The sequence below is a fragment of the Hemitrygon akajei genome, chromosome 2, assembly GCF_048418815.1.
Source record: "Hemitrygon akajei chromosome 2, sHemAka1.3, whole genome shotgun sequence".
Taxonomy (NCBI): Eukaryota; Metazoa; Chordata; class Chondrichthyes; order Myliobatiformes; family Dasyatidae; genus Hemitrygon; species Hemitrygon akajei.
This window is the reverse complement of record NC_133125.1, coordinates 37,162,405-37,189,703: the sequence shown is the minus strand read 5'-3', so window position 1 is coordinate 37,189,703 and position 27,299 is coordinate 37,162,405. Positions and strand designations below refer to the sequence as shown.

The 27,299-nt window shown below is 40.5% G+C and overlaps 1 protein-coding gene across 3 annotated transcripts in view; it reads left to right on the top strand.

Annotated features, from left to right (window-relative positions):
• LOC140740827 (guanine nucleotide-binding protein G(q) subunit alpha-like) overlaps window positions 1–27,299 on the top strand; it is a 204,873-nt gene that overhangs the window by 76,453 nt on the left and 101,121 nt on the right. For all 3 annotated transcript variants that reach the window (XM_073070386.1, XM_073070368.1, XM_073070376.1), the window contains exon 2: window positions 9,460–9,644. In XM_073070386.1, the coding sequence (XP_072926487.1) occupies window positions 9,498–9,644 (147 nt within the window). In that variant the 5' untranslated portion in view covers window positions 9,460–9,497. The remainder of the gene's footprint in view (window positions 1–9,459; window positions 9,645–27,299) is intronic.

The window sequence follows — 27,299 nt, the reverse complement described above, 5'->3', positions numbered from 1 at the left end:
GAATGATAGCGTAATCAATAAACAGTAGCCTGATATACAGTTACAGGAAAATGTTAGTGAACGCTTTGCAGTCACCTGGTTTTCTGCATTAATTGCTCATAAAATGTGGTCTAATCTTCATCTGTGACAATAATAGACAAACACAATCTGCCTAAGCTAAAGACACACAAACAATTGTAATCATGTCTTTATGGGACACATTGTTTAATCATTCACTGTCCAGGCTGGAAAAAGTATGTGAACCGCTGTATTTAATTACTGGTAGAACCTCTTTCAGCAGCAATAACCACAACTAAATGTTTCCTGTAGCTGCTGATCAGATTTGCACAATGGTGAGGAGGAATTTTAGACTCTTCCTCCATATAAAACTGTTTCAGTTCGTCAATATTTCTGGGATACCTTGTATGAACAGCCAGCTCCAGGTCATACCAAACCATCTTAATTGGGTTAAGGTCTGGACTCTGACTTGGCCATTCCAAAAGACAAACTTTCTTCTTTTTAAACCTTTCTGTTGTTGATTTACTCTTGTGTTTCAGATCATTGTCTTGTTGCATCACCCATCTTCTATTAAGCTTCAGGTGACAACCCTACCCTGGTATTCTCCTGTAAAATATTTGATACAATTTTGAATTCATTGTTCCCTCAATGATTGTAAGCTGTTCAGGCCCTCGGGCAGCAAAGCGGCCCTAAACCAAGATTTTCCTTCTACCGTGCTTCACAGTTGGTATGAGGTTTTGGTGTTGGTGTGCAATGTCCTTTTTCTTCCAAACATAGCAATGTGTATTTCTGCCAAAAAGTTCAACTTTTGTCTCATCTGTCCACAGAACATTGTCCCAGAAGCGCTGTGGAACATCCAGGTGGTCTTTTGCAAACTTGAGAATTGAAGCAATGTTTTTGTTTGGAGAGCAGTGGTTTCTTCCATGGTGTCCTTCCACGAACACCATTCTTGTTCAGTGTTTTTATAGTGGATGCATGAATAGAGACTTTAGCAAGCTACAGAGATTCCTGCAGGTCTTTTGCTGTTGCCTTTGGTTCTTTTTCACCTCCTTTAGCATTTAATTTGCATGTTGTGCTCTTGGGTTGACCTTTGCAGAATGCCCACTTCTAGGGAGAGTAGGAATAGTACTGAATTTCCTCCATTTGGAGACATTCTCTGAATATGGACAGATTAACACTCGTCTTTAGAAATACTTTTGTAGCCTTTTCCAGCTTCATGCATCTCTATAATTCTTCTCCTCAGATCCTCTGAAAGTTGTTTTGATCGAGGCATGGTGCACATAAAGAGGTCTTTTTTGAGAAGGGCAGGCTCTGTCTGTCACCTACAACCCACACCTCCAATCTGATCACATTGATTGGAACACCTGACTCCAAATAGCTGTTGTTGAACGCATTACCCCAGAGGTTCACATACTTTTTTGAAACTAGACTATTTGTGATTGTTTAAATGGTGTATTCAGTATTGAGGAGAGGAAGTACAAAGGTTTGTGTGTTACTTGTTTAGGCAGATTATGTTTGTCTAATAATGTGACTTAGATGAAGTTCAGACCTCATTTCATGAGTAATTAATGAAGAAAACCGGGAATTGCAAAGAGTTAATTTTTTTCTTGCAACTGTATGTCTTGTAAGGTTGACTGGATGCTCGAAAACAGAGTGGAGGGCCAGTAAGATTACATTTGTTGTAGACCTGTTGTGGTGGTTGTTGATTTGCAATGGGTCTGGATCCTTGCTCAGGCAAGGGTTAATTCCGGTCATAGCCAGCTTCTTAAAGCACTTTATTATGGTAGATGTGCTATAATGGGCAATAGTCATTGAGCCAGCTTCTCCTGCTCTTCTTGGGCACTAGAATATGATTCGTGCCCTTTTGAAGTAGGTGGGAACTTCAGACCACAGCCAGTTGGTCACCACAGATTTTAAGTACCTGCCCGGGTACACTGTCGGGGCCTGATGCCTTGCAAGTGTTCAGGATGCTCAGATATTGGTCTCAAAGTGAGAGATCACAGCATTCCCATGCTGTGGGGAATCACACAGTGGTAGTGTTATTTTCCCGTTCAGAGTGTGCATGAAACATACTGAACTTGTTGGGGAGTGAAGTGACACTGCTATTTATGCTACACACACAAAATTCTGGTGGAACGCAGCAGGCCAGGCAGCATCCATAGGAAGAAGTACAGTCGACATTTTGGGCCGAGACCCTTCGTCAGGACTAACGTTAGTCCTGACACCAATGTTACTTGCCACCTAGGTGCTTGGCATTAACAATATCTAACAAGATGTTACCCTCTGACATTAATAGTATTGCCATCACTGAAACCTGCCACTCTCAATATCCTTGATGCTACGATTGACGAGAAACAAGACTGGAGTAACCATATATACAAAATAGCTATTTTGTATATATGGGCAGATCAGAGTTAGGAACGCTGCAGTGAGTAACTACCCTAACTCCTTAAAGCCTGTCCACTGTTGAACAGCCTCAGTAGCATTCAGGAAGTTTGGCACCGTACAGGACATAGCAACTCACTTGATAAGCACCCAATCCACACCATTCATTCATTCCACTGCTGACACACAGCAATAACAGTTTGTACCATGCTCATTAGGTTCTGCATCAACTCACAAAGACTCGTTAGGCAGCATCCTACAAACCCACAATCTCTACCAGCTGGAAGGGTGAGGATAGTCAAAGCATAAGAATGTCACAATCTGGAATTTGCACTCAAGCCACATATTATTCTGTTTCGAAGTATATCATTGCTTGTTCACTATCGCTGGGTCAAAATCCTGAAATTCTTTCCCTTGCAACATTGTGAGTATACCCGCAGTTCAAGGACTGCAGCAGTTCAAAAAGGCAGCTTGCCACTACCTTCTGAAGAGCAATTAGGTATGGACAATTAAATGCTGGTTCAGCCTGTGAAACCCACATTACTTGCTTGAATAAAACAAAATTATTTATACTGGAAATAACTGAAAAGGGAAGTGCCAGATTTAGGCAGAAGATGTCAAAATTGGAAGGGAAATATTTTGGAGGGAACTTTTATACATTTTCAGATTCTGTATGCAAATGTGCAATTATACAAAGTTCAGTCAATTTTAACTAATTTACTCCGCAGTTCTTTTTTTTCTAAGACACAGTTTCACCATTAATCAAATCACAAAGTTGATCCCATTGAAACAGATTCGGATAAAAACCAACATCCTAAATGTGCCATATTCAAGACTATTAACATAAAGTTACATGGTGAAATACAATCAGAAACAGGCTTAATACCACTGACAATACGTCATGAAATTTGTTGTTTTGTGGCAGCAATACATGATAATTAAAATTATAAATTATATAAGAAGAATTTATAAAGAAAGGAATTAAATAGTACTACAAAAGGGGAAGAAAAAATAGTGTTGAAGTGTTCATGGATTCACTGTCCATTCAGAAATTTGATGATGGAGAAGAAGCTGTTCCTGAAAGTGTTGAGTGTGTCTTTAGGCTCCTGTACCTCCTTTCTGGGTAGCAATGAGAAAAAGGCATGTCCTGGGTAATAGCCAGCTGCTGGTGTAGTGGTACAGTGGACTTCGAGATGAGTGGTCCCAGGTTCAAATCCGGCCATCTCCTTGCATGCCATTCACCCGTGCTGGGTTGAGCATTGCGCTAGCAACTTGGCATCATGAAAAAAGCAAACATCGAGTTGCTGCCCGATGTGCCACAGGTGTGAAGAGGAACAATAACAACATGACCTTGGGTAATCGGTGTCCTTAATGATGGATGCCACCTTTTTGAGGCATCGCCTTTTGAAGATGCCCTCGATACAGTTGAGGCTAGTAGCCATGATGGAGCTGGCTGAATTTAAAGCTTTTCTGTTCCTGTGGCCCTTCCATACCAGACAGTGATGCAATGAGTTAGAATGCTCTCCATGGTACATCTGTAGAAATTTGCAAATGTCTTTGTTGACATATCAAGTCTCCACAAACTTGTAATGAAATATAGCCATCGTCATGCCTTCTTTCTAATTGCATTGATGTATTGCACCCACACCAGGATAGAGCTTCAGAGATGTTTCTACCCAGGAACTTGAAACTGCTCACTCTTTCCACTGCTGATCCCATGATGAGGACTGGTGTGTGTTCCCTCGACTTTCCCTTCTTGAAGTCCACAATCAATTCATTGGTCTTCCTACGTTGAATGCAAAGTTGTTGTTGCAACACCACTCAACCAGCTGATCTATCTTGCTCCTGTATGCCTCCTCATCATCATCTTAAATTCTGCCAACAATAGTTGTTGGCAAATTTACAGATGGCATTTCAGATGTGCCTTGCCACACAGTCATGGATGCAGAGAGAGTAGAGCAGTGTACTAAGCAGATATCTTTAAGGTATGCCAATGTTGAATATCAGTGAGGAGAAGTTATTTCTGAATCGCACAGACTGTGGTCTTCTGGTGAGGAAGTAAAGATCCAGTTGCAGAGGCAGGTACAGAGGCCCAGTTTTTGAGCTTATTGATTCAAAATGGTATGATTTTGTTGTATAATGAACTGTAATCAATAAACAGCAGCCTGGAGTGAGTCCAGATGATCCAAGGCCAAGGTCAGAGCCAATGAGATTGCATCCATTTTAGGTGTGTCCAGGTACTTGCTTAGGCAGGAGATGATTCTAACTGTGACCAACCTCACAAAGCACTTCAACGCAGTAGATGTGAGTGTCACTGGGCAATAGACATTGAGGCAGCTTACCCTGCTCTTCTGGGGCATTGGTATGATTGTTTTCCTTTTGAAGCAGGTGGGAACCTCTGACTGCAGCAGTGGGAGAATGAAAATATCCTTGAACACTCCCACAAGTTAGTTAGCACATGTTTTGAGAGCCCGACCAGGTACACCATCGGGTGAACCCCTTGGCGAGTCATCTTTCAAAAGATGTACTAATGCTGGTGTGTGTGTGTGAGAGAGAGAGAGATCACAAGGTCATCAGATGCTGCAGGGACTCCACAGGTGTAGTTTTAATCTCCCTTTCAAAGCATGTATGTCTTCTGGGAATGAAGCATCATGGCCATTCTTGATGTTAGGATTTCTTTGTAGGAAGTAATGGCCTGCAGGTGTGTAACCAATTCCACCTCTAACCTCAGTCAGAATTCTTCTTGCACTCTTAAAATAGCCTCCTGTAGGTCGTACCTGAACTTCTTGTGGAGCTCTGACTGCAGATTTGCATTTTCATTTGCATTCTTAAATTTTTCCTTGCTCTGATCATTTTTAATTAGTTTTGGATGTCATTCCAGAGCATGGATTGTGATTAAGATATCTGCATCTCATTGGGCAAAAGAAAGGGTAATTCAAGGAGGAACAATAGAGTGCATTTGGAGCTGTGGAATTATTGGGGATTAGAAATGATAATAGATAATGCCATAAAGTGATTTTAAAAACTTGGATGCAGGGTAAAGAAGTTTGGCTTATATTGAGTGCCATTGATAGGCAGTGGAAATTAAAATAATGTGTCAGTCAAACCTGGAGCCAGAAAGGACATGAGCAAGTGATTTTGGATGTGTGAAAATGTATAGAGAGTGGAAGTAGATACAGGCCAGTGAAGTACGTATTTAAAAAAGATCTGTTGGGAGCTGACATAAGTAGCTGAGACTTTTAAGTGGCAGATTGTATGAAAGCTGGAGATGGGTGTTTTAACTGAGACATGAGACTGCAAATGGTGGAATCTAGTGCAACACAGAAGCTGCTGGAGGAACTCAGTAGACCAAGCAGCATTGATTTTGAAAGGAATTGTTGAAGCAGTGTTTTAACCCTCAATGTTGACAATTTCTTTCCTCGCAGTGATGCTGCTCGACTTGTTGAGTTCCTCCAATGTTGTAAATAAAACTTTGAATTTCTAGCACACACAAAATGCAGGAGGAACTCAGCACATCAGGCAGAATCTATAGAGGGGAAGAGTCGATGTTTCAGGCTGTGCCCTTTCATTAGGACTGGAAATGAAGGGAGCAGAATAAGCACCTCCATAAATGCTACCTAACTTGCTGAGTTCATCAGCATTTTGGGTGGGTTGCTCAAGATTTCCAGCATCTGCAGAATCTCTAGTTTATTGAAATTGCAAACAGCCTGTGTCACTCTGAGGTGGTGATTACAATTTGGGATTGTATTGGTATCATGGGTATGGAGTTTGAGACCAGAAAACAATGCTTTTGGTATTCCCAATTATCTATCCTGCACTTTGCTTACCAGGGGCACATTGGAATTGATGATGCTGTCATTTACCTGCTGAACAGAGCCTGCTCCCATTTGGATAAGCAGGGCAGCACTGAAGTGCCTTCAGTTCCATATTGCTGGGGGAAATGCTCCATTCAGTGCAGGTTGGCATTGCCATTGTCTCCTGGATTATGGACTGCCTGACTGGCAAACCACAGTTTGTGTGGTTTCAGAGCTGTGTGTCAGACATGGCTATAAGCAGCACGGGGACCCCCCAGATGACTGTATTGGCTTCCTTTCTGTTTACCCTGTGTACCTCAGACTTTAGATACAACACTGAGTCATGTCATCTGCAGAAATTCTCTGATAACTCAGCAATAGCTGAGTGTATAAAGGAGTACAGGAGGATGAATGCAGGGTCCTTGTGGAGGACTTTTGTCAGATGGTGCAAGCAGAGTCATCTGCCGCTCAACATCAGTAATACAAAGCAGGTGGCAGACTGTAGGACGACTAAGTTGACACTGCTCTCTGTCACAATTGATGGTGAGGTCTTGATGTGGTGAGGATCTACAAGTACTTGGGGGTGCACCTGGATGACAGACTTGAGTGGAACACCAACATAGAGACTGTGTACAAGCAGGGCTGGAGTTGCCTCTACTTCCTGAAGAGACAAAGGTCCTTTGGAGTATGCAGGCCTCTGCTTAACATGTTCTACCAGTCTGTTGTTGCCAGTACAGTCTTCTATGCGGTGGTGTGCTGGGGTGATGGCATCAATAAGGGCGATGCCAACAGGCTCAATAAACTGGTTAGAAAGGCTGGCTCTGTTGCAGGAGTCAAATTGGACACACTGGAGGCTGTGATAGAACAAAGGACCCTACGTAAAATCCTGGCAATTCTGGACAATGTTTCTCACCCTCTACATGCCACCTTGGCTGAACAGAGGAGCACTTTTAGTAACAGACTAAGACAACTGCGCTGTTCCAAAGAATACTGTATGAGTCATTCTTACCCTCTGCCATTAGGCTCTATAGTGAGTCAACCTGTAGCTGGGGAAGTGATGTTAGACTGTTTGTGTTAACTTAATTTTTATTCTTTCTACTTCCCTTATAATATTTATATTTGTGGATTTGTAATGCTACTGTGACATTGTAATTTCCTTTGGGATCAATAAAGTATCCACCTATCTATTGAAATTAAACAATAAAAAAGGTGTACAGTAAGAGTGTATATAAGATCATAGGACTGTAAGATACAGGATATAAGATCGAGCAAAATTAGGCCATTTTACCCTTGAGTCTGCTCCATCGTTTCATCATGGCTGATCCATTTCCCTCTTCTTCGCCCCAATCTCCTGCCTTCTCTCCATATCCTTTCATGCTCTGACTAATCAAGAATCTATCAACCTCTGTCTTAAATACACCAAATGACATGGCCTCCACAGCCACCTGTGGCAATAAATTCCACAGATTCACCACTCTCTGGCTAAAGAAATTCCTCTTCATCTCTGTCCTAAATAGACTTCCCTGTGTCCTCTAGTTTTAGCCTCCCCAACAAAGAAAACATTCTCTTGACATCCACTCTATTGAAGACTGTTAACATTCAATAGATTCCAATAAGGTCTCCCCTCATTCTTCTGAATTCCAGTGAGTGCAGGCCCAGAGCCATTAAACGCTCCTCATATGATATGCCTTTCAATCTCAGAATCATTTTCCTGAACCTCCTTTGAACCGTCTCCAATGGGGGAATGAGGAGAACACACTGCTGCATGTGCTGCAGGCAAGTGTGTGAGGCAGCTAACTGGAAAATGTTTGTGAAGGGTATGGAAGTTTAGTACAGTTTTATATGATGGCTTTATGAACTTTGTGAATATGCTGTGAATTTATTTAAGATATTTGCAAGAGATGAGAACAGCAGAATATGTAGAGTGCTCTGGAATTTGATGTGCACTTCTCAAAAATGGTTGAAGGATTCAAATGTCAATGAAGATCATGCCTTTAATATACTTCTGGCTACAAAAGTCAGTGGTATCTCTTTTAGAGCAGCATGATGTTAGAAACATTTGGTAGGGTAGAACACATAATCCCTGCATAATTGAAGACAGAGGTAGAGCTTTGCTGTCATTTTCCAGTGTACCAAATAGTTTTTTGGCAAGGTTATGACTAAGACATGAATCTTCAAAGTGGATCAGCAAAAATATGGTTGTAGAACCAGTTCTCTAAATATCCAAAGTGCCGATTTTACAACATGTGATCTGAGCCCCTATGCTGTAAAGAGCCACCTATTTTGGTTATTTTTAGTATTTGAGCTTCCCTCTCATATATTATGAGAGCTGACCTACTTTGGGAGCCATTTCATTTGATTTAACCGCTCAAGGTATTTTTTGTTCCATTCTCGACTTGGCTAGAGGTGTTGATGATGCACCATGAAAGAAATGGTTAGGTTTCTTCCTGAAAACAATTCATTGCCAAATAGATACTTTCTACAGAAAGCAATTGATATGAGAAAAGTTCTTTTTATTATGGCTGCACGTTCAGTGCAGTGTAATTAATTGCACACTACTTTTATTTAAAAAGGTTAATAATAACTTCAGTCTCTTTAAAGGTCTACATCAATACATAATTAGAGCCAGTTACATTTCTAAGGCATTTGTTTAACTACTCCCAAAACAAGTTGGTGATGGCGATGTAGGTTATTATATCAAATCTGTCACCATCTTTTTCAGTGCAAAGTAGGTGCAAAGTTTAACTTCAGGAACAATATCGAAAGTAGTAAGTGTTTTTTGTGCTTCATGGTTAGTTTGCATTGTTTTAAAAATTAACTTAATGGTAATTATTTTCAGATATTTTGGAATATGAGCTGTACAAAGAGATAATTAAAGAACAATTAAGGCTAAACTTCATGCCTTGTCTCAGGATTATTGCTCAGTAGCAAGAATTGGTTTTTAGTTTGTAATAGTGTGCTAGTGTGTCAGGTTCTTGAAGAGCTTGAAAGTAAATCACAGTATTTGTGACATTCTTGCTGAATCCAGGAAAATGATTTTCAATAAAGTTGTATTGTGTTGCAGTAACATTTAACGCATTTTAGATTAACTCCAAAATAGATTTAGCAAATATTGTGCAAAATAAAAGCATGTTTGATATTTACTTATTTAATTATAAAGTATTTAATTAAAGCTCTGTCATGGCAAGGTTGACTGCAGTGTGATTTGATTCTGTATAATTTCTGTTCAGATTTACTAAGTAGAAATGAGCGTTATTGACTGTGTGTGCTTTGTTTTTCTCAGGCACTGGTGAAAGTGGCAAGAGCACATTCATCAAACAGATGCGAATCATCCATGGTACAGGATACTCCGATGAGGACAAACGAGGTTTCACAAAGCTGGTCTATCAGAATATCTTCACTGCTATGCAGTCTATGATCAGAGCAATGGATACACTCAAAATACAGTATAAATATGACTATAATAAGGTAAATTGGTGCTAAAGTATTTTTCATAAATATAGATTATTTTCTTTGAATTTTTATCTTTACTAAGTGTACTTGAAGTATTTCATGCACCAGATTTGTCAAGCCCCACTTGACAATTTAAAATGGCAGCAATCCAAATCTTTGTTTTTGTTTTCATGAGTGGTTGCTGCTGTAAGTTTATTATGAAATAAAAATTTTAAACTTAACATTATTGATACTTGTTCTCAGTGTTAAACTTAATATTATTGATACTGAATTTTAACTTGGTATTTTTTTTAAAAAAAGGCAAACTTTATCATTTTTGAAGAAAAGTTTGTGTGGGAAGGTAAGCATGATTACTTGGAACGCCGAGTCTAATAGATTTGTGCAGAAAAATGCGATTCCACTTGTGATTTTGAATAAATGTTGGCTGGCAAAGATTACAAGTTCAGGCTTTGGCTTATGCAACATGTTGATGTGTGTGTTGATATTTCCCACAAATATGAAATTCACTGTTGGGAACTTTTTATCCAGATATCTATTTGTTCTTGGAGCCAATTTTTTTTTTCCAATTTAGTATGGCACTTGTCAGTATCAGCATCAAAAGAATTGGTCAACACCTCATGTCAGTTGGAAGAAGTCATGATCATGTTGGACGGGATGAGATTGCAACTTGCACTGGTCTGCCAGACTTGGAGGCACCAGGAGGAAAATAACAGACTTCATGGAGTGCTTGTTGATTCCCAGAAAATGATCTGTTAAATGATTTCTATTAAAATTGTGTCATATTGTGGCAAGAGGTAAATGTCTAGGTTGATAATAGTTGGAGTCAATAGAGAATATATGCAGGAGCAGCACACACAAAGTGCAGGAAGAACTGAGCAGGTCAGGCAGCATCTCTCCACAGATGCAGGGTGGCCTACCGATTTCCTCCAGCAGTTTGTGTGTGATTTTTCCAGATTTCCAGCGTCCACTGACTCTTGTGTGTCCAGAATACATGCAGGACTGTATTTGTATTCTGTAATGTGGAATTTGTTTAATATTTTTATATTATTTTCTTGATCAGTCAGTTTTGATGGTGAGGCTGAAGTAGGTTGGTTTGCTGTAGAATTGAGTCAACGATACTTGCTTCAAGGACAGGTGAAATAGTGGATTTCTAGCTTTAATAAGTTCCTATCTGTTTTCTGCTCTTTTTTGACTGGGCTGTTTGGTTTTGGGGTCATAGATAGGGTCCTGGCAATAGTAAAGAATCCAACCATTGTTATGTTTGTCTGCAAGCTGCATGCCATCCTGCATTCTCTCCTCCAACCTTTGGTTCATAGATTTGTTGGACTATCGCCTTTTGGGGTTGTAGAGCTATGTCTTTTTCCTAGAGGCATGATAGACTTTCTGAATTGAGAACAGCATGTACTAATGGTTAATTAATGACTGAATTTCCTGGTCATTAAACCAGACCTTTGTCAGTAAAGCTAAGAGTCTCTATGGTAGACTTCAGGGCAGGCCAGAGAGTGTGAATGCTATGGCTCCAATTGGCTGAGTTGTCATGTTGTATATGACATACAGATTGAAAAGAGTAATGTTCATGTGGTCCTTAAGAGGAAGAGGATACCAAATGATGTTACCTTTTCCTATTCATTTCTTGCCAGTTCTCCTTGCTAGAGGATTGTGAATTTACTGAGTTTGATATTGAATTTGATAAAGAGACAATTTATCTTGTATGTCGACCGGGGCTTTTTCAAAGTCTGACTAGAAATCCTCCTTGGCTGTAAGTTCTGGTACTGAGGTGCATGTGGTGTGCCGGCTCCATAGTAGAGTGAACCAGAGAATCATGTGTTGTTCCTTTATCACACAGTTGAAGTCTATAAGTTGCTTGACTAGCTGCTGCTTAACTGGGAAACCCAGCTTGTGCAAATTACGTTCCTTTGTTGAAGGTAATCTACTCACCTTGTATTTCAGCTGACCATCTCCTGCATGTCATGTCTCACTTAAGAGTGGTGTTGTCACTAGAATATTGAAGTTCCTGAGCTGTGATTGTGATACTCGGATCTGTCACTGTTGGAACTGTCCATGAGGGCTTTGATATTCCAGGTCCTGAGCTTCATATTGATGAGAGGAAGTTGCTTGTTTGTGCTTGTAAATATGGATGACTATTGCATAACACCAGGCATGGCAAAGTGAGGTCTTGACTAGGTGATAAGGGGATCAAAATTGGCTGGGGACCAGACTCTGTTGCATACACATGTATATGCAAGCATGTTTAGGCAACAATACACACACACACGCACACACACACACACAAACACACACACGCGTGCGCCTTCCACCTCATTTTCCTCTATCCATCCACCTCTTGACTCATTTCAACCTCAATGTTCCCAGTCCCTGAATCTTTTCTCCTTCATTGTCTCCCTTGCCTCTTGACCCTTGCACCCACCTTCAGCACCCTTCCTTACTCCTCTGTTCAAACCTAGCACTCTTCCCTCACCACGCTTCATTCCTTGATCTTATTACTCTGCATCATTTCTCTACCACTTCCATTTTACTGTGGTTTGCTAGCACAGTGGACGAACTCGCATACTCTTTCAAAAGTGCAATGTTTCTTTTAAAGGGACTGATAGAACCTTAGCTTAACCCACCATTCAAATAATAACCCAGTGAAATTACCCCTATGTATGTGTTGTATTCTCACATATATAGTTTGAACCCATGAGTTTACAATTCACAGGTGGGTGTTACACACAACAAACGCTGTTGCTTGGGTTTTGCAATTTTAAGTTTGTGCTGGGACTATTCAAGTTCTGCCTCAGTCTATAGGAATATTGCATTAGTTCCATTTGAGTTTAAGTATAAAGTGACTCTGTTTGAAGTGATTATTATTTTCTGTGAGCTCCATACAATGGCATTTAAAATTATGCATAAGTAGAACACAAGGGCAATTTTAAAATATGCATTTACTTCAAGCATACAAATGTGATTACAACAATGTGTTATGCACTGGTTTTAATATTTTATGCAGATTATCAAATTACTTTCTTAGTCTGGATGTTAAATGTTCATGGGTGAAATGAGGTTTTAAAATGTTAAATAGTTTGAATTTTAATTCACTGTCTGAGTTATATGTTGCATTTTTAATGGGAGTGTTAGGTTTAGAGTTACATGTGGAAGGAAAACCTCACTGCATGTACAGGAACGAGGATTTTATCCAGTGTTTGCAAATTAGTGTAAATTTACTGAATTGTGATCAAAATTAATGTAAAATCCATTCTTGGCAATATTGTTCTTTTTTCTGAAGTTTATTTAAGAATAGTCTTGTCCCCAGGAGTAATGCTAATCTAAGTTTTGAGTCTTCTGCTGTATTTAATATGGTTATAGTTTGCCCACTTCACATCCCAATGACATGCTTACCACTGCAAAACATTTGAGCCCACAATTAATTTTAGCAATCATGTTTTTAATACTCAATTCTCCTTTGTCTTCAACTCCATTTACACAGAAGTATTTGGTGTACTATAAAAGTTGCTTGTCTTTAGATGGCTTTGTTGCTGATTTCTAATCCTCTGATACTTGTTGCACTTGAATGCATTGCAGATTATTGATAAAAAATATTGTTATGAGAATTAAAAAAGAAATACCGATTTTAACGAACGTGCTAATAATGCTAGAAGGTTTTGGCTTTTCATATGAATCATTGAGGCCCATTTAGCACTCTGATCGTTGGCAAGTGGAAATATGACTTTTTCCTGAACATCTATCACAGCTTTCCTATCTGCTGGCAGAGTCTGTAGCTAAAAATTGGGTACCAAGTCAAAATGGCTGCTGGGTCTTTGTGTAAAGCTGGATGAGGTACTTGGCCAGCAGTCAGTTTTATTCTTCAGACAGCACTGCAGCTCTTTGGAGATGTAGCCGGACACTACTGCCTGCCAGTTACTTTAATATTCATCTGCTAGGTCCATCATGAAATAGCTGAAGAATGTCGCATGACAATCTTTGTGCTCATGGCAGGAAAATCACTAGAAAATCCACAAGGCTGTGAACATGGTGGGAATATAGTGGAAAGAAATATTTTTCTTCTTCCAGGCTAATCTTCATCTGTTACTCCTCCCCATCACTGACTTCTTTATCTCTCTCTCCATTCTCTTTGACTACTTTTCTTCCCAACCTCACCTGTCTTATTGTTCTTCTTGTCCCCTTTCCTTTTATCCTCTTTCATTCTTTCTCTTCTCGAAATATCCCCTTGCTTATTTTGCCCTCCCCCTTATACATTTCTGTTGATCCCTTTCCCTGTTCTTTCCTGATCACCTTTTTCATCTTCTTACCTAATCCATTCTGAACATTGCTATTTGCACGTCCTTTATCTTCAATACTCTCTGCTTCTACAACCCCTCCCTTCATTCCCTTGTTGCTTCCTCCCCTCCCTGCTCTCAGCCTTAGTCTCCTTGTCCTTCCGTCAACTCACCGTCTTGAAATGCTGTCTGTGTTTAAGTAACAAAAGATGGTTCATTATTTCTGGAAAGTATGTTAAAATGTTGGTTAAATATATTGCTTGAAGATGTGTCACTGCATTCTAATTTCAACCATTATAACTGGTATTCTGTAAGCACAGGGCGTCTCACACGTAACAGTTAGCCTGACTGTCTTACAGTTCGATGTGTCAGAGTTCGGAGTTCAATCCTGTTTAAGGAGTCTCTGTGCATCCTCCATGTGGAATGTGTGGTTTTTTTCTGGGCCGTCCAGTTTCTTCCCACAGTCCAAGGGCGCACTTTATTAGTTAATTTGTCATTATAAGTTATCATGCGATTAGGTTAGTGTTAATTGTTGGGAGTTGCTGGGCAGTGTGGCGCAAAGGCCCAGAAAGGTCTTCCCTGCACTGTATCTCTAAATAAATAAACAAATAAATCTGTTTCATTCACTGTTCTGATCCACAATTAAGTTTATTTCCCACTTTTTTCACAACCTGCTGTAATTGCAATTTAAATTGCTGTGAAATTGATTGAACATATTCTGCTTGCTCTAAATGGCTTTTGGTGTTACTTCATGCAGGTTACTGTATTCTGTAAACAGGAGTAAGTAGGATGACACTGAAATGTAACAATGCATCCCTTTGGAAAACTGATTCATGTTTTATTTTCAGGACCTGACAAAGCTTGAGGGAATTCTTTCTCTCCAAATTCTTGTGACATCCTCACATTTTGAGCAAATGATGGGAGTTTAGCTGAAGAAATATTATTGGTAAATTGCTTTAGTTATTGTCACATGTAGCAAGATGCAAAGTAAGATTTAGTTTTGTACGCCATCGATACAGGTCATTTCAAAACCTCAGGTTCATTGAGGTAGTTCAAATGAGAACAAGAAGCAAATGCCGAGTGAAGTGTTACAGACAGCGAGAGTGCAGTGCAGGCAGACAATAAAATCCAAGGCTGTAACGAAATAGATTGTGAGGTCACCTTATCGTACAAGGAAACTGTTCAGTGGGATAGAAGCTGTCCGTTTTACATGCTGTTAGGCTTTTTTTAATTTTCTGCAACAGATGAAGAGGGAGCATCTGGACCAGGTGAGCTCATTGGTTATGTTATTTGCTGTACTGTGGTAGTAAGAGGTGTAGATGGAGTATATGAAGGAAAGGATGCTTTCTGTAATGCACTGAGCTGTGCAATTTCATGTGGTCTTGTGCTCTCTGGCAGAGCAGATACCCCACCAAGCCATACTGCATCCGGATAGGTCCATCTATAAAAAGCAACAAAGGATCAGCTGAGACTTGTTCTAACTACCATTTGTTCCATCTAGTAAAATGAATACAAGTTGTGTTTTGAACTTATCCACTAAGTAACTTTATCTCATCTTTGAAATACCTATCCTGGAATAAAAAAGTAAATGATGGACAGTTGTAAGCCAAGAAGTAAAGAAATTGCAGAATAACTGGTGTCCATCCAATTTTAAATCAAAGTTGGGGAAAATGTATTTTTGCATGTGGCATAGAAACAAATCTACAAACGATGAATTTTAAAGTTATCATTCTGTGTAAGTTAAATTTGTTTCTCAATTGTCAACATGAATTGGTTACCTATTTTTATATAATCTAAGTATGGTAACTATTTAAATGTCTTTAGATGAGGCTAATTTAAATGCAGTGAATGCTAGAAATGTGCAGCAGATTAATTAGCATATTTGCAGTTTATATACAGGATCTGATCACAACTTTAATCCATCTTTTATGATGCACGGAAATATACTTAACCATATTTTTGCACTTTTGCTCTCATTTTCTCTGCTTCCTGCCGGTTAGTTATTTTTCCTCACCCTCCGTCCCAATAGTTTCCACATTCCATGAATCCTCCATAATTTCTACCAGCAAACGGATCAGCAACTGTGTTTTTCCTTGTGACTTTGTTCACACGACTACAAGAGATGCAAAACCTGCCCTTTTACCTCTGCTTCCCAGCCATTCAGGGACTCAACCAGTTCTTCAAGCTGAAGGGCAGTACACTTATATTTTCTGCATCTGAGAAGCCAAATGCAGATTGGATAATTTGAAGTACTTTGAACTTTGAAGATGAACATTCTCATTCAATGGTCAATGCTGGGCTTCAGGTTACTTACCATACCACTTTTAAGTCTCAGCACAATCAAAATTTAAGTAGGAAATAAAGGGTTAAGTTTTGAAGAATGCTAGATGAGGTTTATTTAAAATCCTTAGTGACTAGATATGATAAGAGCTGATTTAATTGAGAAATTTAAAAGAGAAAGTGATACAATAGTGTATATGTAGGGCAATGATTTCTCTGGTGGGAAAATCCAGAAATAGGGCATTATCTTAAAATTAGATTCAAGCCTGTTGGGATGAAATCAGAAAAAAAGTAGCTAAGATCTGGAACACACTAACCTGCCCACAGTCACACCCTCCTGCTGATATTGGATCACTTGAAATTTTTCTTTCGATTTTTGTTGAAAATAGGATTTTAAGGAATATGGAACAAGTTTTGGTACTGTATATAAATTTGATGTGCACAGTAGCTATGATTTACCAGAATGCCAGAAGAGGCTCGTGCTGTTGAATAGCCTAATCCCCATCCTGTGCTTCTACCTGGAATCTACAGTGTTACAAATTCATACCTAAGTTTTCTTTCCATGTGAAATATTTTGAATGTACTCTCTCAGCAAAAGTTATTGATAGAATGTCAATCAATACTTAAACTAATTATGCACAAATTTTTAGTAATAACATCCAAAGCATGAAGAGCCAGCATAGAGCTGAATGACTAAGCTTTGTAAGTGTTGAATTGTTCTCTGTGCTGTGATGGTAAAGGGCAAGGAAGCTGTGCAGTTCAGTTGGAGCCTGTTCCTTGTAAGAGTGCAGTATTGCTAGAATACCCTCAAAAATGAATAAGACATTTCATGAACCTTTTATTATTTTGGAGGTTTGGTGTTCTGTTACTACCAACTTCCTGTTTAAGGAGTTCTATGAGGACATGAAGGCAGTGATTCAGTATAAGTGTGAAATGGCATGTGTCCAAGGAAAATCATGCAGAATCCTGTATGCCGAAGATAAACACAAAAAAATATTGTGCATCAAATCAATTCTTGGTTCGGACTGGGACACTGCCCAGAGGAATTCCCACGATTATATCCTTGGTCCAGGATGATCATTCTCTCAACAGTTCAGCTACTTTTCTTTGAGCAAGGTCAATTGGAGCGTTTCCAGTTAGAAACATAGAAAACCTAGAGCACAATACAGGCCGAACGGCCCACAAAGTTGTGCCGAACATGTCCCTACCTTAGAAATTACTAGGCTTACCCGTAGCCCTCTATTTTTCTAAGCTCCATGTACCTATCCAAAAGTTTTTTAAAAGACTCTATCGTATCTGCCTCCACCACCATTGCCAGCAGCCCATTCCACGCACTCACCACTGTCTGAATTAAAAACTTACCCCTGACATCTCCTCTGTACCTACTCCCCAGCACCGTAAACCTGTGTCCTCTTGTGGCAACCATTTCAGCCCTGGGAAAAAGCCTCTGACTATCCACACGATCCACGCCTCTCATCAGTTGTTGCCCATCAGTGTCCATTTTACAAAGGCTTCTTGATGGTATACTTGCCAAATGCTGCTTTGATGTCAAAGGAAGTTGCTTTTGACTACCTCTGGAATTCAGCTCTCGGGATTCAAGATTGCAGCAGTGTGATTTGGACCTGGTTGGTTATCACTCAGTAGGTTATTGGTGAATAAATACTGCTTGAAAGCATTGTCGATGATGTGTTCATTACTTTGCTAATGATTAAGTGTAAGCAGACGGCAGAGTAATCAGCTAGATTCTATTTGTGAACAGAATATAACTGGGCAATTTTCTACATTGTTCAGTGGTTCCTCTCATTGTGCTATAATGCATCTGGTAGGCATATATTGCTTCTCAATTTCAAACTGGTAGCCTTAACAAATTCCTTTTGAAATACCAGTATATGCCTGCCCACTATATAGTTCACCTTTTGGAATTTAAAAAAGACAATGCTAGTTAACCATGATTAGAGGTTAACTATTAAACTAAGGTAGATTGCATCATTCCTCTAAGCACCAGGGAATGTTAATTGATTTTCAGTTGACAAATTCACAGTGTTTGCCATCATTTGATGGCCATCAGTTTTCTTATAAATATCTCTCCATCCATGAGCATGTCATGGATATCACTGGACACTCTTTGAAAGTGCAAATGCTCCACATGCTGAACCTCCAGCAGACAATTGCAATTGCGGTAAAGCTTGGAATGCAAAGTAGAATTTTCAAGTACTTGCTAACATCTTTGAAGGCCTGTAATTGAAAATACCATAACTTTTATCTTTCTCATGATTTTTGGATATCTCTGAACTGCATCTGGTCAGGCATTGGAGATTCAGATTGTTGATGGAAAAATGGAACGCCTAACCAGGCACCGCCAGTCATCATCATGTATATGCTATGGAACATATACAGTATTAATTTATTTTCTAATCCATACACATGAAGGGATTTACAGAAGTACCTTTTGACATCATGATGCAGTTACCTATCTTAAATATATAAATGTAAATTGCATCTGTTGCTGTATGTCCGTTTTAGCCATTCAAACAAGAATTGGCTAAAGCAAGCTGACCAGCAACTTGTAGAGAGTGAATGCTGCTTTTGTAATGCTTAATAATGAACAGAAGAAGAGTCAACACAAAATATTGTCTCTGCATTTTGGAATTCAAAATATCTCATTCAAAGTACATTTATTATGAAAGTATATATACTATATATAACCTTGAGATTCATCTCCTTGCACGCAGCCATAAAACAAAGAAACCCAATAGAATGTATTGAAACAAAGACGGAATAAAGCTCAACTGAGTATTAAATCAAACCTATTTACTGCTTATAACTATTAAATTCATCCTGCATTGTAAAACCGAGCCTAATCTTACAATTTATTGAATACATGGATGAATTCATTTATTCTTTATTAACCTTGACCAAGTTGCTAATCTCATCTTTGTGATTGGTCTGAATCCCAAGTTTAAGAAATGCACGGACTTGGTGTTAATTATCTAATGAACTCAAGATAACAGTGACATGGGATTTTTAGACTTCCATTACACGGGTTGTGATAGGGGAGGATAAATCAGAATGAATGTTATTTATTTTGTAATCTCTTGTGTTAGTTTTATATTGGGAAATGCTCTTTGTCCTTCAGGACCAGTTTTTGAGGGAATGCAATGGGAAGTGAATTGAAGCAAGAAACATGTTGCACAAACAGACAAGACATGACAAAAGGATTAAATTGCACACTATGGAAAAGAAAAAAAACAGATTTAAGTACCTAGGCAATGATTAAGAAAACTGACTACATCTTGCAATTTTTTTCCACACTGTTCAACACAATTGACCAGACTGTAACTTGCACTGCTGAGCAAATTTTGATGTTGCTTCTTAATGTATTTGCTTGTTGACCGCAAAACAAATGTTGAACCATGTGAAATACTTCTCACCGATCTTAAGAAAACTTTAAAAAAATTATTTTGAATGATTAGTTAATTATTCACATTAGTTGAAATACTGTCTTTTATTAACCCTCAAAAATTGAAAGGTTTATCAGTATTTGCTCAACTGAGTGACTGCATTTTTATGGCTTTTCATATATTTTCTGGCACAGTTCTTCCGTCTACATAAAGCTTGAGCTGCCTTTCTTCTTCTTCTTCTTCAGGATTCCTGAAAGTATATGACCAGATCCCACTGGCACCTTGCTTGTAACTTTGTGTAAATCTCCTTTTTTAATTGAATTAACTCCTCCTTCCATCTTTTCAATTTCCAATCCCTTCACATTGATTAGCAATCCTTAGATCACATTTAAAGTCAAAGTTCAAAGTAAAATTATTTTCCAAGTACATATTTGTCAGTATATACAACCCTGATTCATTTTCTTGCGGGGCTTTTTCAATAACCATAATAGAATGAACGAAAGACCACCCCAACAGGGTGAACAACCAGTGTGCAAAAGACAACAACCTGTGCAAATACAAAACTTATTTAAAAATGAATTAATTTAAAATAAATAAATACTGTAGATAGGTAAGCAATAAATATTGAGAACATGAGATGAAGAGTCCTTGAAAGTGAGTCCATAGGCTATGGGAAATGTTCAATGAAAGGACAAGTGAAGTTATCCCTTCTTGTTCAGGAGCCTGATGGCTGATGGGTAATACCTGTCCCTGAACTTGTTGCTGTGAGTCCAGAAGCTTTTCTGATGGCAGCAGTGAGAAGAGAGCTTGACTTTGGTGGTGGAATACCCTGAAGATGGATGATGCTTTCTTGCGACAATGTTTTGTGTAAATGTGCTCAATGGTGGGGAAGGCTTTACCTGTGATGGACTGGGCTGTATCCACTACTTTTTTTTTGGACTTTCCATTCAAGAGCATTGGTGTTTTCATATCAGGCTGTGATGCAACCAGTCAATATACTCTCCACTACACATCCATAGAAGTTTGTCAAAGTTTTAGATAACTTCCTTAAGAGTTTGTGAAGATTCAGCATGTTGAGGCGCTGTTGTTGTTGTTCGTCCTTCGGAGTGGAAGACGACCATGACTTCTGTCAGGTGGAGGGTTTGTGACTGTGGGTCCGGAGGTGACTGGTGAGGCCAATCCGGGCCCTGAAAGCTCGCCCACATGTGGGACACATGAGGGTAGGTGCTGCAGTGGAATTGGAGGTAGTTCGAGCCTTGCGCGCTGCGCGTTTCCTCTGAGCCTCTGCGGTGTGTCTGATTTCTGCTGCATACGCTCCTTTAGTGGTCCTGCTCCACCAGGTTGGGCGGTCCAGAGCAAGCGATTCCCAGCTACTGGGATTGATGTTGAGGCCTTTGAGGGACACTTTGAGGCAGTCTTTGAAACGTTTCTTCTGACCTCCAACTGAGCGCTTGCCCTGGCTCAGCTCTCCATACAGCAGCTGTTTTGGTAGTCAACTGTCAGACATCCTGACGACATGGCCAGCCCATCTGGCTTGGGCTTTCTGTAGGAGGGTGTAAACGCTGTGGGTCCACTCCAGGACCTCCGTGTCTGGGACTTTGTCCTGCCATCGTACGTGGAGAACTCTGCGGAGGCAGCTCAAGTGGAAGTGGTTGAGCTGTTTAGCGTATCTGCTGTAGACAGTCCAGGTCTCGCTGGCATAGAGGAGGGTGGTGAGAACCACTGCTCGGTAGACCTTCAGCTTGGTGGTAAGGCTGAATCCTCTCCGCTCCCATACATTCTCACAGAGTCTCCCAAAGGCGGCACTGGCTTTGGCAATTCTGTTGCTGATCTCTGCATCTATGTTCACCGCTCATGATAGAGTACTGCCCAGATAAGTAAAGCTGTCGACTGCCAGTAGCTTCTGCCCCTTTACTGTGATGTGTGGTTCCTGGTAGGGTTTTCCGGGTGCGGGTTGGTACATAACTTCGGTCTTTTTGGTGCTGATTGTAAGTCCAAAGTTGTCACAGGCTCGTGAGAAGCAGTCCATTTCTCGCTACATCTTCTGCTCTGTGCTGGCGTTGAGGGTGCAATCATCAGCGAATAAGAGGTCTCTGACGACGGTCTCCTTTACCTTTGTATCAGCCTGTAGACGCCGGAGGTTGAATAGCCCACCGCCAGTCCTGTATCTGATGTGTATACCATCCTGACAATCGCGGAAGGCATCATTCAGCATAGCAGAGAAGACCATGCTAAAGAGTGTAGGGGCGAGAATTTATCCTTGCTTCACATCGTTCGTCACTGGGAAGGCTTCTGACGCGTCACCATCATCCAAAACTTTCACCATCATGCCATCGTGGAACTGCCGAACAATCGTGATGAACCTGCTAGGGCAGCCAAACTTCTCCATTATCTTCCATAAGCCATCTCTGCTGACCGTATCAAATGCCTTTGTCAGATCAACGAAGGTCATACAGAGGTCGCTGTGCTGCTCTTGACATTTTCCCTGGAGTTGGCATGCAGCAAATATCATGTTGACAGTTCGACGCTCTGCACGGAAGCCACACTGGCTTTCTGGGAGGAGACCTTGCTCATGGTGTTGGAGAAGGCGATTAAGCAGGACGCAAGCCAAGATCTTCCCAACTATGGACAGGAGGGAGATGCCTCGGTGATTGTCACAAGACTGGCGATTGCCTTTCCTCTTGTCGATGTGGACTATGCTGGCATCTTTCAACTGTTGTGGGACCTTTCCTTTTTTCCACATAGACTGGAAGAGCTCAGTCAGCTTCTGCATCATGAATGGGCCTCCTGCTTTGTAGACTTCAGCAGGGATTGCATCTGATTGGTGCTTTGCTACAAGAAAGTTGCCTGATGGCTTTTCTGACTACTTCTTCTGTGGGGAGGTTGTCAAGGTCCAGGTTGATCTCCACCTGAGGTAGGTGAGCAATGGCCTCATCATTGATTTCGGCAGGGCGGTTGAGGACCTGGTTGAAGTGTTCAGCCCATCTCTCCAAAATCTGCTTTTTCTCTGTCAGCAGCCGAGTCCCATCTGCACTGAGGAGGCGGGAGGAGCCAGAGGACTGAGGTCCATACATAGCCTTCAAAGCATCGTAGAAACATGGTGTCATGACTGTCTGCGTAGCCCTGGATATTATCAGCCTTATTGCTGAACCAGCCATCCTGCATCTCACGGAGTTTCTTCTGCACTTTCCGTCTTGCACTGGCGAAGGCATCTATCTTTGCTTGTGACGTGGGATAGTTCTGGTGCGTTCTGAACAGTTGGTGTTTCTCTGACAGCAGTGCCTGTATCTCCTCGTCATTCTCATCAAACCAGTCTTGATGTCTACGGATTGCTGGTCTGAGGTGTTCGAGAGCGGTAGAGCAGACTGCTCTTCAGTGCTGGTGTGGTCATCCTGGGGTGTGTCAAGCAGCCTGCTATCTAGGTCTTCATGAAATTCTTTTGCAACTATGCTGCTCTTCAGCTTGAAGACATTCAGTCTTCTGACCTTGGGGTCTTCTCACAGGCAGGGTGTGAAGTTTAATGCGCTGCTGTACTGTCTTTGTAATGGCACTTAGTGTGGTAGGCCCAGGATAGGTCCTCTGAAATGATAATACCTGAGGAATTTTATGTTGCTGACGCGCCCTACCTCTGATTCTCCGATGAGGACTGGCTCATGGACCCCTAGTTTGCTTGTCCTGAAGTAAATAATCACCTCTTTGTCTTGCTGATACTGAGTAAGGGGTTGTTATTGTGGCATGAATCAGCCAAATTTTTAATCTCCCTCCTGTATGCTGATTTGTTGCCACCTTCAATTTGGTCTATGACATTGGTGTCGTCAGCAAGCTTGAATATGGTATTGAAGCTCTGCTTAGCCGCACAGTCACAAGTGTAAAGCGAGTAGGGCAGGGAGTTAAGCACACAGCCTTGGGGTGCACCTGTGCAAATAGAGAATGTGGAAGAGATGTTGTTGCTGATCTGAACTGACTGGGGTCTACAAGTGAGGACATCGAGGATCCAATTGCTCAAGGAGGTATTGAGGCCAAGATCTTGAAGCTTATTAATTAGCTTTGAGGGGGATGATGGTATTGAATGCTGAAATATAGTCAATAAACAGCATGCTAATATGTGCATATTTGCTGTTCAGAAGTTCCAGGATTAAGTGAAGAGCCAGTGAAATGGCATCTGCTGTGGACCTGTTGTGCCATTAGGCAAATTGGAGCAGATCCAAGTCACTTCTCAGGCAGGTGTTGATATGTTTCATCACCAATCCCTCAAACTACTTCAGCACTCTGGATGTATGTGTAACTGGACAATAGTCATTGAGGCAGGTTACCATGTTCTTCTTGGGTACTGGTATAATTGAAGCCTGCTTGAAGCAGATGGTTACCTCACTCTGCTGAAGCGGTAGGTTAAAGATATCAGTGAGAATTCCAGAGAGTTGATCAGCACAGGTCTTCGAAATTCAGCCAGGTACCTCATCTTGGGGTGGGTGGGGGATGCTTTTCATGGGATCACCCTCCTGAAGGATGCTCTCAAGTAAACCTCACAGAGACTGAAATCACAGGATCATCAGGGTTGTCGGAGTTTGTGATAGTTCCTCCGGGTTTTGATGGTTAAAGTGAGCAGAAGTGGCATTGAGCTAATCTGGAAGCAAGACCTGTTGTCACCTATGTCTCTGTATTTCTGTCTTTGTGTTGTGCAATTTTAAGTATCCATTGTTGAACCCTCCTGTCCACTGCAGTGCAGTTTCCGTACTTTTACAGTACAAAATTGGCTAAATTTGTTTTAAATGAGAGACTCCCCCTAAACTTTAAATCATGGTTCCTTGTTCTAGATTGTGCTATGTAACATCCTCATCATATCTGAAAAGACCTTTCAAGATCCCTATACTGTTACCACCCCTCAACTTCAGCTGATTCAAGTCTAGCCTGTCCAGTTGTCCCTCTTTAAGATAATTTTCCCATTCCAGATGTAGGTTCAATAAAACTTCCCTTAACTGTTTCTAACACATTAACATCTTTGTTAAATAAGGAAACAATTCAATACATAGTATCAGGGATGTGGTCTCACAAATGCCCTGTATAATTAACGTCTAACCTCCCCAATTTTGAAATCAATTCTAGTAATAACTGATAACATTCTCTTAGCTTTCCTCATAACTTTCAACATGTGCACACCAGTGTACAGTACTGCGAATCATGCATTTGGACAGCCAAATCTCTTAAAGTTCAAAAACTCTAATCATTTATATTTTTCAAACTGTATATTCCGTTTAGCCACATCTTTGCCAATGGACTTAACTTATCACTATCCCTTTTATAGCTTAATTGGGTCCTCTTTACAACTTGCTTTCCCACCTGACTTTGTATTATGACCAAATTTAGCAATTGTGTCTACAGTCTGTTCATCCAGGTCACTTATCTGAATTCTAAGAAGTTGTGACACTCACTGTATCATACCAAATTGAAAAAGACCCATTTATGTTTCCTGTTTGTTAGCCAAGCTTCCATCCATGCTGATATATCAACCCCAATGTTATCAAATATCTTTTGGAATTGTTAGTACAGGTGACTTTTGTGTTATGGCTTTTTGGGTTACTGAAATTATCTATTTGTTTGAATTCAGAAATCATTACGCAAAAATTCAAGATGCAGGATAGAATATGCTCTCATGGAATTCATATGGGGTTTTAAAAAAAGAATTAAATCAACAGTTTTTTCTTTTTTCTTTTTCTTTTTTCTTTTTCTTTTTTCATTTTCTTTTTTCATTTATTGGTGAACACACAGATGATCTGGCTTTGCGTTACAGAAGATTGCAGTAAGATGACTTTCTAAGAATGCAGCCCTGCACTGAGCTGTCTGTACAGTTCCTGTTATCCACAATTTGGTGCCAGTCTCAGGGTTTGCTGAATCTTGGTGGCCAGTAGTGATATTTATTTTTTGTTTGTATGTATGAAGGCCTCCATTAGTCTCAATAGACCGTGGATTTGCACCTTGGAAAGTTTCCAGGAAGACCGGCAGTTGCCCAAGCTGCAAGTCTCCCCTCTCCACGCCACTGGTTGTCCAAGGGAAGGGCATTAGGACCCATACAGCTTGGCACCGGTGTCATCGCAGAGCAATGTGTGGTTAAGTGCCTTGCTCAAGGACACGCACGCAGCCTCAGCCAAGTCTTGAACTAGCAACCTTCAGATCACTAGATGAACACCTTAACCACTTGGCCATGCGCCAGCACAAGTTTGCACTTAATTGGCAGCCCTTGTGGTTTTTGCAACAGGTCTCTCTTGGTAACTGCCTTGATCACACCAGCTGTCACCATCTCTAGGGTCATGGGTAGCAAAGAGACTGATGTGGATATGCTACTTCAAAGAGTTCCAACTAATTGGTCAAAGTTAATTTCTCTTTCCCACTGCTCTTTACAAAAGGTTTCTCTTTGCTCTTCTGTAAGCTATACAAAGATTAGATTTTCCAAGAGAGGCTTCCAAGATCAGATTTTCCTAGATTGCTGTTCCTGACAGATGAGCAGGAGAATATAGGTATCACAGGAGTAGATGGGTCTGCAAGCTATAAACATTTCCTTAGGAGCGACATATGGCAGAACATGCTCGGCAGCCTCACTTGCTTGTGAGCCTCAGCCTGGGTTGCTTGCTCTGACTGGCTGAAGTTCCTCAGACTTGCTGTGGCAGGGTTCTCCCACTTGTCGGTTGGAATAATTTATAAAGCCTCCTTTGAACATCAGTATTATAAGCTCCTCTGCATCAGATTCCCAGAATTGGCCATATAGCAACAGGTGTTAGTGAACGATTTTGAGGCGTGCACTCCATGTCAACTGTCTCGCTGTGTGTCCTGCAAAGGGAGTTAAACACCTCAAAAATCACCCAAACCAGAAGCTTTCTTTAGAGTTTTTAATGAGATCTTTCCTGCAAAACTGCAGAAAGTTAAGTAAAGTACGCATTAAATTCAATTCAGAATCATCATGCCTTGAATAGACTATTGATTAGTCTCACAATCACTGTTAACCAAAGCAATGCACATATGCAATGTAGCTGTCATGTAAACTTGTACTGCTATCATATACTGCTTAACGGTATGCTGATCATGAACCAGTTAAGGATCTATCACGATAAACTGAAAATTGAAGAGTAAATTTGGGGCGCAATGACAAAATATATCTACCAATATTAACAAAAACTTAAGACTCACGGATATTGCTGTGAGGATGGAGATGGTTGTCTTTACACTGTGTGCTTCAAATTGAATCCAAATTAACCCATGCAGGAAGTAATTTTTATAAAAAGCAGCTTACCTACAGGAGGTGACGTCCATACAAAACAAACAGTGCCCATAGAGGCCAGAACACCACATGTCTGAGTCATACAGTCTGTAGACACATAGCAAAGTCTGCAGCCATGCAGACTGTTGGCACAAAGCAAAGTCTACAGCTTGCTTTTCTTAAGAATCTCACTATTGGTGATGATACTGGGGAACATCCAAAAAATTCATCAGTGTGAAATATTGAATGTTTCCCTCTTCACGTTTTCTGCTTGTTTTATAGTTTCCCTCTACCTTAAGGGATATTTGTCGATTGTATTGTACAAGTTATCCAAGACACTGGGAAGGCTCCCAGGCGATGCACAGGTCTCTGCACACCACAGACAGTTCTGAGAAGTGATCTCACATATGTAATGAACAGAAGTGAATCAAAAAATAGAAAAACTGCATTAAATGAAGATCTG